Source organism: Strigops habroptila, chromosome 4 (assembly GCF_004027225.2).
Source record: "Strigops habroptila isolate Jane chromosome 4, bStrHab1.2.pri, whole genome shotgun sequence".
Lineage (NCBI taxonomy): Eukaryota > Metazoa > Chordata > Aves > Psittaciformes > Psittacidae > Strigops > Strigops habroptila.
This window is the reverse complement of record NC_046358.1, coordinates 68,032,989-68,046,667: the sequence shown is the minus strand read 5'-3', so window position 1 is coordinate 68,046,667 and position 13,679 is coordinate 68,032,989. Positions and strand designations below refer to the sequence as shown.

At 44.3% G+C, this 13,679-nt stretch overlaps 2 protein-coding genes across 2 annotated transcripts in view; one reads left to right on the top strand and one right to left on the bottom strand.

Annotated features, from left to right (window-relative positions):
- Positions 1-9,731: 9,731 nt before the first annotated feature.
- On the bottom strand, positions 9,732-11,333 carry RAG2 (recombination activating 2). The gene has a single exon (XM_030484228.1). The coding sequence runs from the start codon at positions 11,331-11,333 to the stop codon at positions 9,732-9,734; it is 1,602 nt and encodes a 533-aa protein (XP_030340088.1).
- A 367-nt stretch (positions 11,334-11,700) lies between these two features.
- Positions 11,701-13,679, top strand: part of IFTAP (intraflagellar transport associated protein) — a 41,077-nt gene continuing 39,098 nt past the window's right edge. Inside the window, exon 1 of the mRNA XM_030484789.1 lies at positions 11,701-11,762. The gene's annotated coding sequence lies outside the window, so the exon portion shown is untranslated. The remainder of the gene's footprint in view (positions 11,763-13,679) is intronic.

The following is a 13,679-nucleotide window of genomic DNA, read 5'->3' as shown; positions in this document are numbered from 1 at the left end:
TCTTTGAGGTCTGGTATTTACCATTTATGGGCAATGAAAAAATAAAGTGTTAGCAATTAGTACCAATATTAGTGTTATTACATCTTTTGATTTTATTAATGAAAGTATTTTTTACAGTTTTCTGTGGTTTAGGATTTTATTTTTACATATTTTTTAAACATAGTTTAACGTTATGTCAAAATTTGCAGTTGGAAATAATACCTTTTACTTAAAACATGTACTTTTTAAACATTCAGAAGGAATTTTGAAAGTGTACCACGTACATCTGCACTTACAAACACTCATTTCTACATTAATTTACTTTTTTTCAATTCTTGGACTAAAACAAGTATTTCCCATAGAGCATAAATACTGGGTTTACATGTGAATCATTCTTTACAAATAAATGCAGACAACAAGTACAGCTGTTTCACAGGGAGTATAAATATCAGGTATAAAGAGCAGCCTTTACGAGTAAATGCAGATATAATTTGCATTTTTGTTTGGCATATACTTCATTATGCAAATAGTTGCACACTTTTCTTTTTTCTCTGTATGTAGATTTAGGACAAATGTATTACCTTATGCTTTATCCTTGGTTCTTCTTGAATAACCGAGGGCCTGGTTTAACAACCCTGACTCACCTCACAGTGATTTTCACTCCAAGTGGTGTACAAGTTTTTGCTGCCTTTTGCACAGGAATGAATTTTACCCCCAAGTAATCTGAACCTGTTCATTGTAATGCATATGTACCACTAGAGAGACAGACCAGATTTGGTTCATTTTACACATCATTTCAATGCCTCTGCTAATGTTTTTAAATTCCAAATTCGCTTTAACAAGCTGCTGATGTAACAGCCAGTGATTCATCTCACTGCCTTAAAAAGGTTAAGTAATATCCATAGATGTATGATTTTTCAAGATGAGGCTTATATCCTGGGGTAACTCATCAGACTGAACAGAACCTGGATGGGAACAGAGGAATGCAGTGGCACATGGAAATATTCTTTGTGAAATATTATTAAGCCACCAAGGCACGTTTCACATTTTACAGCTCTGGGCAGGATAGCTGACACAAAGATCTAAATTTTTTTTTTCACCTTTTCTTTTCTTTTGATTTGAATCTAGTTTAATCTTCTTTTTCCCCATTGTTGACATCTTCTATGAATCAAGAATCTCTCTAGAGAATTTTGAACTCTTTAGAACAAGCAGCACTGGAAGGGTAGGTACCTGCAAGTGCTGCTTTTGTAAATGGTGATCAAATAATGATGCTGCACACACAGAGCCATGCATCAAAAGGCAAACAAATTCTGACTCTAGACAGGTGCATCATTTGGTCATGCAGTATATTGTTGAACTTTTTGATTTTGAAGAAGCTTTAGAAAAACTGAGACACTTTTATTCATGGTACTCTTTCAAACTTTCACATTTTCTTTTTTACATTAATACTTGGTGCAAATCCTTGAGTAATTCGTGGTAAATAACTTCTTGTTCTGAAATATTGACTGTAGTTTTTATACGATCATATTACATATCTTTGTTTTGTTTGGTTTTATTTAATGGCTTTCTATTGTGAATTGCCATGTTATGAAATGATGTGAACTATGTTAAAAGCCATGATTCTGTTCTCTCTTATTATTTTCTCAAAGGGATAATTTTATTGATTTCAAGCAAATCAGCTTTGAATTTTAGTCATACAGTTGAGAAACAAATTTGAGATATTTACAGCATCCTGATTTCTGACTCCACTGAATTCTGTGCTTTGTCTCACCACATGGCTTCATTATTTTACTTTTTCTTAATGTATTACAGTTTCTTAATTCATGAAACCTGTTTAAAATAAAGGTCTTATAAATATTTAAGTTTTCAGCTTTGCCTTTCTTACTGGTTTTTCAACTGCACGCTCTACTTTGAAAGGCACAGAGGCACTCATCTGCCGGCCTGATGTGTGTTGCCTGCCGGGGGCTCGGATCAGGGATGTTGCTGAGAGGCTGCCTGCTCTAGTAAGTCCTGCTGACTATTGCCCACTTCTTGTGGTCCATGTAGGTGCTAGAGATATAGATAGCAGTAGCCTGGAAAAACATTAAGAAGGACTACAGAGCCTTGGGAGAGGTGGTTAGGGGCTCTGGAGCTCAGATGATTGATTGATAGTTTTTTCATAGATTCTCCAGGACAAAGGGGAGGACCTTAAAAAAGCTAGGCGCATTTGGCAGGTTAATAAATGGTTAGAATGGTGGTGCCATAGTCAGGGGTTTGGCTATTTAGAACATGGGGCTCCATTTGGGAGGCCAGATCTACTGGAGGCTGGTGGAGCTGGTCTGACAAAGAAGGGGAAGAGCCGTTTTGGTAGGAGGCTTGCCAGGCTGGTCAAGAAAGCTTTAAACTAGATGTGTTGGGGGAGGGGAGCATTGATCCATCCCAACACTCTTGGTCAGTTGCCAGCACCTGTAATAAGTGCTTGGAGCGATGTAGAGATGTTCCAGCTGCCCCAGCCATTGAGTCGGCTGCATTTGGAGCTCGGCTAAGGTGCCTCTATACAAATGCCCATAGTATGGGGAACAAGCAAGAGGAATTAGAGATGTGTGCAAGGCTACGGGAATATGATGTCATTGGTATCACAGAAACATGGTGGGATGGCTCCTATGACTGGAGTGTCGGAATGGAAGGTTACGGGCTGTTTAGAAAAGACAGGCCAGGCAGACAGGGAGGGGGCGTTGCTATCTATGTCAGTGATAGGCTAGAGAGTATGGAACTCTGTCTGGGGACGGGTGATGAGGTAACAGAGTGTTTGTGGGTCAGGATCAAAGGGAAAACCGCAATGGGGGACATTATGGTGGGGATCTGTTACAGGCCGCCTGATCAAGAGGACTGTGGATGAAGTGCTCTACAGACAGATAGGAGCAGCCTCACGCTCGCAGGCCCTTGTCCTCATGGGGACTTCAACCATCCTGACATCTGCTGGAGGGATGGTACGGCCCGGCACAAGCAATCCAGGAGGTTCCTCGATTGTGTGGAAGACAACTTCCTCTTTCAAGCAATAGAGGAGCCGACGAGGAGAGGTGCCATGCTTGACCTTGTGCTCACCAACAGGGAGGGACTGGTTGGAAATGTGTGCTCCAGGGCAGCCTTGGCTCTAGTGATCACGAGATGTTTGAGTTTGAGATCCTCAGGACAGTGAGAAGAGCATGCAGCAAGCTCACTGCCCTGGACTTCAAGAAAGCAGACTTTGGCCTCTTCAGGAACCTCCTTAGTAAGGTTTCATGGGATACAGTCCTAGAGGGCAGGGGGCCCCAAGACTGCTGGTCGATATTCAAGGATCACCTGCTACGTGCTCAAGAGTGTTGCATCCCGACTAGAAGAAAGTGCAGCAGGAGGGCCAGGAGACCTCCATGGATGGACAAGGAGCTGCTGAGGAAACTTAGAGGGAAAAAAGAAGCTTATAGAAGGTGGAAGCGAGGACAGGCGGCCTGGGAAGAATATAGGAGCATTGCCCGGGAAGCTAGGGACCAGATTAGGAAAGCTAAGGCCCAGCTAGAATTAAGTTTGGCAAGGGATGTAAAAGATAACAGGAAAGGATTCTATAGATACGTAGCAAATAAAAGACAGACTAGGGACAATGTGGGCCCTCTCCAGAAGCTATCAGGAGAACTGGCTACCATGGATTTGGAGAAGGCTGAGGTTCTTAATGACTTCTTTGCCTCAGTCTTCACCAGCAAATGCTCTGACCACACCATGAAAGTCTTGGAAAGCAAACGCAGGGACTGTGAGAATGAAGACCTTAGGCCCACTGTAGGAGAGGATCAGGTTCGAGACCATCTTAAGAACCTGAATGTGCACAAGTCCATGGGACCTGATGAAATCCATTCACGGGTCCTGACGGAGCTGGTGAATGAAGTTGCTAAACCACTGTCCATCATATTCGAAAAATCCTGGCAGTCAGGTGAAGTTCCCGATGACTGGAAGAAGGGTAATATAACCCCCATTTTCAAGAAGGGGAAGGTGGAAGACCCAGGGAACTACAGACCTGTCAGTCTCACCTCTGTGCCTGGCAAAATCTTGGGACAGTTTCTCCTAGAAAACATGCTAAGGCACATGAAAAACAACGAGGTGGCTGGTGACAGCCAACATGGCTTCACTAAGGGGAAATCCTGCCTGACCAATTTGGTGGCCTTCTATGATGGAGCCACGGAACTGATGGACAGGGGCAGAGCAGTTGACGTCATCTACCTGGACTTGTGCAAAGCGTTCACTGTCTCGCATGACATCCTTATCTCTAAATTGGAGAGACATCAATTTGATAGATGGACCACTCGGTGGATAAAAAACTGGCTCGATGGCCGCACGCAAAGAGTTGTGGTAAATGGCTCGATGTCCAGTTGGAAACCTGTAATGAGTGGTGTCCCTCAGGGATTGGTGTTGGGACTGGTCCTGTTCAACATCTTTGTCGGCGACATGGACAGTGGGATTGAGTGCGCCCTCAGCAAGTTTGCCGACAACACCAAGCTGTGTGGTTCAGTTGATACGCTGGAGGGAAGGGATGCCATCCAGAGGGACCTTGACACGCTTGAGAGGTGGGCGGATGCCAACCTTATGAAGTTTAACCAAGCCAACTGTAAGGTCCTACACCTGGGTTGGGGCAATCCTGGGCACAGCTACAGGTTGGGCGGAGAAGCGATTCAGAGCAGCCCTGCAGAAAAGGACTTGGGGGTGTTGGTTGACGAGAAGCTTAACATGAGCCGGCAGTGTGCACTTGCAGCCCAGAAAGCCAACCGTATCCTGGGCTGCATCAAAAGAAGCATGACCAGCAGGTCGAAGGAGGTGATCCTGCCCCTCTACTCTGCTCTTGTGAGACCTCACTTGGAGTACTGCATACAGTTCTGGTGTCCTCAACATAAAAAGGACATGGAGCTGTTGGAGCGAGTCCAGAGGAGGGCCACGAGGATGATAAGAAGGCTGGAGCACCTCCCGTATGAAGACAGGCTGAGAGAGTTGGGGCTGTTCAGCCTGGAGAAGAGAAGGCTGCGTGGAGACCTCATAGCAGCCTTCCAGTATCTGAAGGGGGTCTACAAGGATGCTGGGGAGAGACTCTTCCTTAGGGACTGGTAGTGGTAGGACAAGGGGTAATGGGTTCAAACTTAAACAGGGGAAGTTTAGATTAGATATAAGGAAGAAGTTCTTTACAGTGAGGGTGGTGAAGCACTGGAATGGGTTGCCCAGGGAGGTTGTGGATGCTCCATCCCTGGCGGTGTTCAAGGCCAGGTTGGACAGAGCCTTGGACCACGTGGTTTAGGGCAAGGTGTCCCTACCCATGGCAGGGGGGTTGGAACTAGATGATCTTAAAGTCCTTTCCAACCCTTACGATTCTATGATTCTATGATTCTATGATTCTATGTTTTCATGGTATCAGTCTTACTTTTCATTCAAGGCTTTTCATACTCAGGCTGTTCTAATGCCCAGAGTCAGCTTTGATTCCAGACCTGTTTTTGGAATTCATTAAATAAATACAAATAAAGATTACTCTGTGACTCTCAGCAGTCCTTTCAGCACATTTCCTCACAGGCAACTGTTTGATAGAAAACTAAACTAATTTAAAATCAGTTTTAGTCTGTAAATGACTTTTGCTTCATTTACAAATACCATCTTGCTGTTTGTTTAAAATGAGCCTTGCGCTGATTATGTCCATGCTGATATGTTAACCCTCTTTACTGGCTTCTGTGCATCCTTTGCATCAAATTTTGGCTCCTCATCATAGACTGAACTGTAAAGATTAACTCTAATCTACCTTTCAGTTCATTATTTGCAGCTTCCCTTTATTCCACTTCAGAAAGTCATAGTATCATAGAATCCCAGACTGGTTTGGGTTGGAAGGTTCCAACCCCCTGCCACGGGCAGGGACACCTTTCACTAGAACAGGTTGCTCCAAGCCCTGTCCAACCTGGCCTTGAACACTTCCAGTGTATGTACTGAGAAATCAGAGGGTTTATAGGATTATTGTCTTGCTTTTTTTAAAGAAAAAATAGGCTTCGGTGTCACAATTTTCAAAGGTGAAGGAGAGACACCAAATTGGTGTTTGATGTTCAGAGGCTGTTGCTCAAGCCCTTCCCAGAAGTTAGTCTTGTCTGAAATGGGATAGAATAGGAAATAAAAACAGGAGGAAGCTATAGCAACAAATAGTAATAATAATAGTAGTAATAATAATAATTAAAAACAAAAGTAAACCAGGCTATCTGTCTTTAATACATTTATTATATCAGTAAATAACTTTACAGATTCTTTTTCAATCTGAAGTCAATGTTTTCCTTTTGCTTTGGGCTCCCAGTTGCATTCTTTCCACTCCTTTCAATGGTCTATTATTGGGGCAATGAGTCACTCTGAGCAATGACACATGCCTTATTGCCACCAATAAAGTTTGTGCTGTGCTTTTCTTGTAGATTAATCAGGTAGTTCAGGGCCCAAGCACCTTTCAATAGCAGTAAAATCCATATATTATTCTCATAAAAGCTGATTATAACAGCATAGTGTTGCTAAAATGTGGCTAGGAACCATGATGCTGCTTGTTGTGGCTACAAAACACATCGGTCAGTTGGATGCAGATACATTAGAGCTTTATTTCTGCACTCAAATCTACTTCATTTTATCTTCTAATTTGAAATTGCCTGAGGAAGAACCGTCTTGTATTGATTAGCTGCTTTTGAAGACAATCAATGCTCTTACAAGTATATGACTCAAAAGTGTCATCAGAATTACCAGGGAATTAAGCACTTTCTTCAGTCTTGAATGCTATCTCAAGTGTCTTCTTCACAGGCTGATGTTCATATATCTCCTTAAGTTCGAGTCCTTTGGAATATTATATTTTGCTTTACTTACAACTTTTTCTTCCTGCAGTGACTACAGTCTCTGAGCTGTGATTTAATGCCCTTCACTGGGAGGCTGGGATGTGGTTTGACCAAGCAATTTCTCCCTCCTGCTCAAATAAACCATTAAAAAAACCCCACAGTTTAAGCTTACAATAAACTAATGCTATGTGCCTGATGAGGAATATTGTAAAGTCAGATTCTGAATTGTGATAGCCACAGCCTTAAAGAATGACAACTCATAGAAGAATTGGAAGAGGCCTCAGTGTGGGCTTGTGTTTGTCACACGCTCTCAGCTCCTAGGGACTGCTGAAGTCAGTTCTGGAAATACGGAGATGCTCCCAACATACTGCAACCACGCCACCAGTGCCTGAGCTACCAGGCGTTATCTCAGCCTGAATGTCACTTCATAGAATCATAGAATGGTTTAGGTAGGAAAGAACCCTAAAAGTCATCCAGTTCCAATCGCCTGCCATGGGCACGGACACCTTCCACTAGACCCGGTTGCTACAAGCCCTGTCCAACCTCACCTTGAACTCTGCCAGGGATGAGGCAGCCACAGCTTCTCTGGGCAACCTGTGCCAGTGCCTCACCAACCTCAGAGGGAAGAGCTTCTGCCTAAGAGCTCATCTCAGTCTCCCCTCTGGCAGGTTAAAGCCATTCCCCCTTGGCCTGACCCTACAGGACCTTGTCCTAAGCTCCTCTCCAGCTTTCTTGTAGCCCCTTTAGGCACTGGGAGCTGCTCTAAGGTCTCCCCAGAGCCTTCTCTTCTCCAGGCTGAACAAGCCCAGCTCTCTCAGCCTGGCTCCAGAGCAGAGCTGCTCCAGCCCTTGGAACATTTCTGTGGTCTCCTCTGGACTCACTCCAAAAGCTCTTGTTTTGGGGGCCCCAGAGCTGACAATCCCCTCCCTAGACCTGCTGCTTATGCTGCTGGTGATGCAGCCCAGGCCATGGTTGGCTTTCTGGGCTTGGCACTTCTGCTAGGCCAGTGTTGAGCCTTTGGAAAATGCTTCCATCTTTTTAGTTGTCTGCACTAGCAGGCAAATTTGTCACACAATATGGGGCCTGAGGAATTTGACATAATGACAATAACTGGGAGAGTTAACAGGCAAAACCTGGTACTGGACGATGCCTGGGAGTTCAGCTATTGTGGGTAGTCTTTTGTTGTAAAATGGTGAAGGGACGAGGGGTGGAGTTTTGTTGTGTGAGTATATTGTCTCCCTTTGTTGCTGTTGCGATGCTATGGCTTTCAGTTTCATTGTGGGTTTTCTTTTTTGGTTGATGTAAATGAAGAGTGTGTGATGAATGTATATTTTAGTGACAATTCTGCTCAGTAAGACCTGTGACTAACCTACAAAAGAGGATGGGGATGCTGACTATTGAATTTCAGCAGTTTGAAGGGACTTTACATGGGCAAGATATTCATTTATTCGTTGGAAAACATAGAGCACTAAGTATTCGGAGCTTACGTAAAGTAGCATGGCAAAAGAAACAGAAAGCTGGCACTGAAATCTATGAATTTATACTAATATCAGACTGGTGAGAGAAGAGTCAGGGTGATATACCTCCCATTTACAAGCTCTACCTGAACTATAAGCTCCCTCAGCACATGAAAAGGTTGGAAAAAGAAACTTTGTATGGTTGCCTTTTACTTTCCTCTTCTGTTGACTTGAGTTGCAAAGGTTTTAAGAGGAGTACTGTGCATGCATGACTGTGTTGATAGGCATACTGTGCTACACATACTGCTTTGTAAAGGAGTGGCTGCTCAGGGTTTGCACATAGTGATGAAATGGCTGACGGCTCCTCCTGTTTTTCGTTTCTATTTGGGGATCCAGAGTGAGAGCTGGATTGTGTATACTGAGCTATTGTTGTTGGCTCACAAACATTGAGCTGATGGTATTGATTTTTGGAAAAGATGTTTGGAGCAGTAATAAAAATCAAAAAAAATAAGGTCAAGAATTATGAGGCTTTACAAATAGTCAATAAAAGAACCCACAAAAATCTTAGTAAACTCTTGGGCTGTTCAACCTTGACAATGTCCTTTTCAATCTGAATCCAATTTTCTTGTGCTTTGAGAAGCCAGCTGCATTTGTTTCCACCCTCACAATGCTCCACTGGCTCAGTGAATCACTCTGACCCGCAGCTTGCACTTTTAAGCTTTCACACTCTACAGTCACCCTGGGAGAGCAGAGAAAGAAATGCATAGGGGAGGATCTGGAGTAAATGATAAAAGTCCTGTTCATCAGAAGGAACTTCTGAAGTCAATGGGAGCTCACAGCATGGGGTGGGTGTGAAGCTAGACCCCTTATCAGGCTTCAGATGGACCTTCTAAGAACGCATGCTGTCCTTTTGTAGATTTTGGGATTTACAGTGCTTGATTTACCTCATGTGTAGGTGAAAAAAATGCAATAACTTGTATTATAAACTTTATTAGCTTTCTAGATTTTTAAAAATACAAACACAAAGCAGTTGTTGAGCACAGTTCAAAAAACCAGTTTGATTTTTATTATAAGATGATATTTCACAACTGTAGTCAAAACTGACATATAATCATTCAATACATGGGGTAATATCTTATCCTACCAGCAGTTTCATTAAACTCACTGGGGATAATGAGGGAGTAAGTTGTAGCATAAAATACAGCACACAGTTACCGGCATCTGGCTGTGTGTTTGCACAATGCCCTCTACGATGGGGTTCCTATCTGGATATTACAAAAATACACACAAGAGACAAAATAAATTTATGAGCTTTGAAATGCAACTGAAATATTGAAATTATTGAAACTAAATAAAAAGATCTCCTTGAGCTCAGATACCCGTTCTATTTCAACCATTACCAGTTGTCTCTGTGATTTCATTTCCTTCCAGGTGAATACAAACCAGCAGAGTAAATCTATTAAAACAACCTCCGAAGAAACGACTTTTTTGCTGATGTTAACTTCATGGTTGTCTTTTTGCGCAGTGGTTTCATGGGTTGTTTTTTCAGGGGCACCACCTTTTTGGGAGTTTGTAGCCCTTTATTAAGGTCAATGTGCTCATTGCAGAAGTACTTGACATTTGCTTCTGAGAGATGCAGGAGCATGGTCTCTGAGAGATCCATACACTGAGCATGGACCCAGTGGCCAGCCCCGCTGGAACACAGGATCATTGCAGGCTTGTTGAGTTCTGTTGAATAGAAAGGGACCCAGGTGTTAATGTCAATATTGCAACTGGCGGAGCAGGTGATCCAGTAGCCTGTTTCTGATTCATCTTCTTCATCACCTTCATTGTAAGTGTCAGTATCATCAACATCAAAGCTATTGGCTTCAGCACTGAAACAAAACTCTTCAGAATCTTCAAATGGAGTGGAGTCTCCAGGGTCTTCAGCAGATGTCTGACTGCTAATTTGTGCTGTCAGTTCTTCCTCCTTGTCCTCTTCTGCTCCCTTGCATCTCAAAATGTAGAAGTAGTTTGCATCTGAGATTAACTGTTTGTTGGCCCCTGGAATGGCCAGCAGTACAGATCCTTTGCCCATATCACTGCCAAACCACATCCTGCAGTGTTTAATATCTGGTGTCCAGTCTGGGCTTTCCCTTTCAACAATCTGTATATTACTGTCTTCCAGAACTATGGTGTTACATACCAACCGTTTCTGGTTGTCAGACTCGTAGCCCCCAACAAGGACAAATTCGGTATCACTGGTTTGAGTCAATATAGCACTCGAGACAGATATTCCCCCTGCCAAGATGGTGCAGGTCACGGCTGGGCTGCCCAGCGGGAGATCAACTTTTAGCTTGTACAAGCTGGGGGACCTGGTATTATTTTGAAGTGAATGGCCTCCCAAAATGTAGATTGTGTCATTTCTGGCAACTGAAACATGGAAAGCAAGTCCGTCCTGAAGCTCTGGAAGTACGTATGATGTACAGCATCCAAACTCGAAATCAACGAGAAACACAGATGGCAAACAGTCAACTACACTGTTCCATTTTTCAGTGGTTCTTTCTGCAAGAGGGGTGTATGATCTCCCTCCAAATATAACACTCATGCTTTTTCCCCGGCTATGAACTACGTTAATTGTATGCCCGTATCTAGCTTCAGGGACATCTCCACCCAGGTCTTTCTCAATGCATTGAAATGTGGTTTTCTTGCTATTTTTGCTTACTAGACTCATAACATAAATCTTATCCGAAAGGTCATTGTTAGGCGTTTTTCCACCATGGATGATATACTGGTACTCATCAGACTCTGCATTGCCTCTGAGTGTGCAAAGGGCAGGGTAGCGGAGAGGGGGCAGGTAACAGGAGTCATTAGAGAAGAAGGCAGGTTTCATTTTGAGCTCATTCTCCTTTATGTCGAGGAGGAAAACACCAGTGGGACAGGACCTCTTCGGCCATCCTTTCTGCCCAAAAAGGAAAGTGTGCCCATCAAAATTGAGGAGAGAGAAGCCTGGCTGAAGCAGCGCTGAATTACTGACAGCTGACACCACCTCCAGCAAAATTTTGTCTGCTGACTGGGCCATACTGGGGTCCGTAGCTGAGGAAAATAAACACAAGCAGATTAAATACGCTTTAGACACTGTTGTAAGAGTTGTTTAGCAGTGCTTGAACAGTGTTGAAGTTGCGTTTCAGTTCATACTTTGAGACCCTAAAAGACACCCTTTTGTACGATTCAGGGCCTGAATCAAGCGTGAGATGTGTGCCTGTTCCGCAGGATTTTGTACAAACTAAGGCCCGTTAAGCTCTAAAATCCCAACGCCGCGGTGCCTGCGCCCTACGGACCCCCCTGCAGCTCCGGGACGGAGAACCGCTCCGCTCCGGGCCCGCCTGCTGCCATGGAAACGGCGGCCCCGCGGCCTGCTGGGGCCGGTAGTTCTAGCTTGGCCCCTCAGCCGGGCCTGGCTGTAGTACTCCGGAAACGGGGCTGGAGAGGGTTAGCGGGCAGGAGGCGGGTGAGTGTGGCCCCGCGGCGGAAGGATTAAACTGCGGTGGGACCAGTCACCATGGGACTGGTGACGCAAGGCGGAATTTTTCCTTTTCTTGCCCCGAGGCTGCCGGCGAAGGGGGGAGGAAAAGGGGGTGAGGGGGAAGTTGAGCTCGAGCGCTGGGGCCATCCGGGCCCCGCAGGCCGCCTCAGCAGGCAGCACAGGATCTGCAGGGGAAGGGAGCTGGCGTTGTTGTTGAGTCTGGGGAAGAGAAGGCTCCAGGAGACCTTAGAGCAGCTCCCAGTGCCTAAAGGGGCTACAAGAAACCTGGAGAGGGGCTTTGGACAAGGGCCTGTAGGGGCAGGCCAAGGGGGAATGGCTTTAACCTGCCAGAGGGGAGATTGAGATGAGCTCTTAGGCAGAAGCTCTTCCCTGTGAGGGTGGTGAGGTGCTGGCACAGGTTGCCCAGAGAAGCTGTGGCTGCCCCATCCCTGGCAGTGTTCAAGGCCAGGCTGGAGGGGGCTTGGAGCAAGCTGGTCTAGTGGAAGGTGTCCCTGCCTGTGGCAGGGGGTTGGAACTGGGTGAGCTTTAGGGTCCCTTCCAACCCAAACCATTCTGGGATTCTATCGTTTTGAAGGTTTACAAGGAAGGTACCAAGATTTATTCAAGACATTTAAGAGCAGTTAGTGCCAGCTGTATTTCTTACCACGTAGGTACTTTGAAGCAGCAGAGGTAGAAGCTTTTGTCGGTGGGTAAATCTTGCACACACGGTGAAGAACTGCCTGCTTGAAGTGAATTTGTTGCTTGGGATTCTTGCTGACAGGTGGTTTGAGTGTGATCAAATTCTTTATCATTGATGTTTGCTGTTTGCTCATGCTCTCATGAGTAGGTTTCAATGGGTATATTTTACCTCTTTGTTCAAAAATCTGAAAGGGTTTGTGTAGTCAGCCTGGGTAATAACACTGGGAGAGCTTTGGAAAGCACAGACACAAGGGAGGGAAACAACTGGCCGGTTCATTGGCACAGTCCCTTGGTGACAGCTGAGTTGTGCCTTTTAGTAAATGTCCAAATTCACTGTCCCAGCCTTTGCCAAATCCAAAGAACTTAAAGGTGTGCACTAGGTTTCAAATACAAAATTTGAAAGTAAGAAAAATTCCCAACAATCCTCACATTTTAAAAAACAATTCCATGTTTTGAAATCTGTAGGATTCATATTTTCCTTGCTCCTGCTTGTCATTTTGTTTTAACCATAAAACCAGGGCTGACAGGGTTTCTTTTTTAAGGAAAGGTTGGTGTTTTCCACTTACGTGACATCAAAACCTGGGGACTGTGGGATAACATAGTGTACAGTGTAACATTATGGGAGTTGAGGACACCGACTACATCAAATTGCTATCAGTGCATGTTCTTGTGCACAGCAGGAACTGTTGTGCCATGTGCCTGTGCTGCCTGCCCAGAAGCTGGTACGCAAACTGCTGTGCTAAAATACAGGTCTGCTCTTAAATGCTTTCAAAGGCAGGTGAGCCTGGTCAGATGTGCTTAGGACAGAGCACATGGTCAGAGTACACATTGGGGCTACTGAGTTTATGTAAAAAAGAATCTGTTTAATAGCTGTCTTTTTTACGTTGCAGAGTCATCCAGTGATCGTGGTCAAGTTCTGTTGACTTTATAACCAGTCCTAATGCCTCTGCCCTGACGGTGGTAGCTTTTTTCTCCATCTAGACTCCTTTTCAGAAGTACAGCACAGTAGATGAAGTTCAGTGATGAGTTAATTAAATTAGTGAACCCTGTTCTGTCAGTATACATGTCAGGTTTTGTTCTTATTATTTGCATGAAGAAAGATTTGCCAAGTTATTTACTGTCAGGTGATATGCTAAACAGGAATCTCTGCTGCTTGTTTCTTATAAACCATAAAAAAATGGTGGTGTTACAGAAACTTGCACT

Coding starts and splice junctions, on each gene's coding strand:
- RAG2 (XM_030484228.1), bottom strand. CDS start 11,333: ATGGCCCAGTCAGCAGACAAAATTTTGCTGGAGGTGGTGTCAGCTGTC.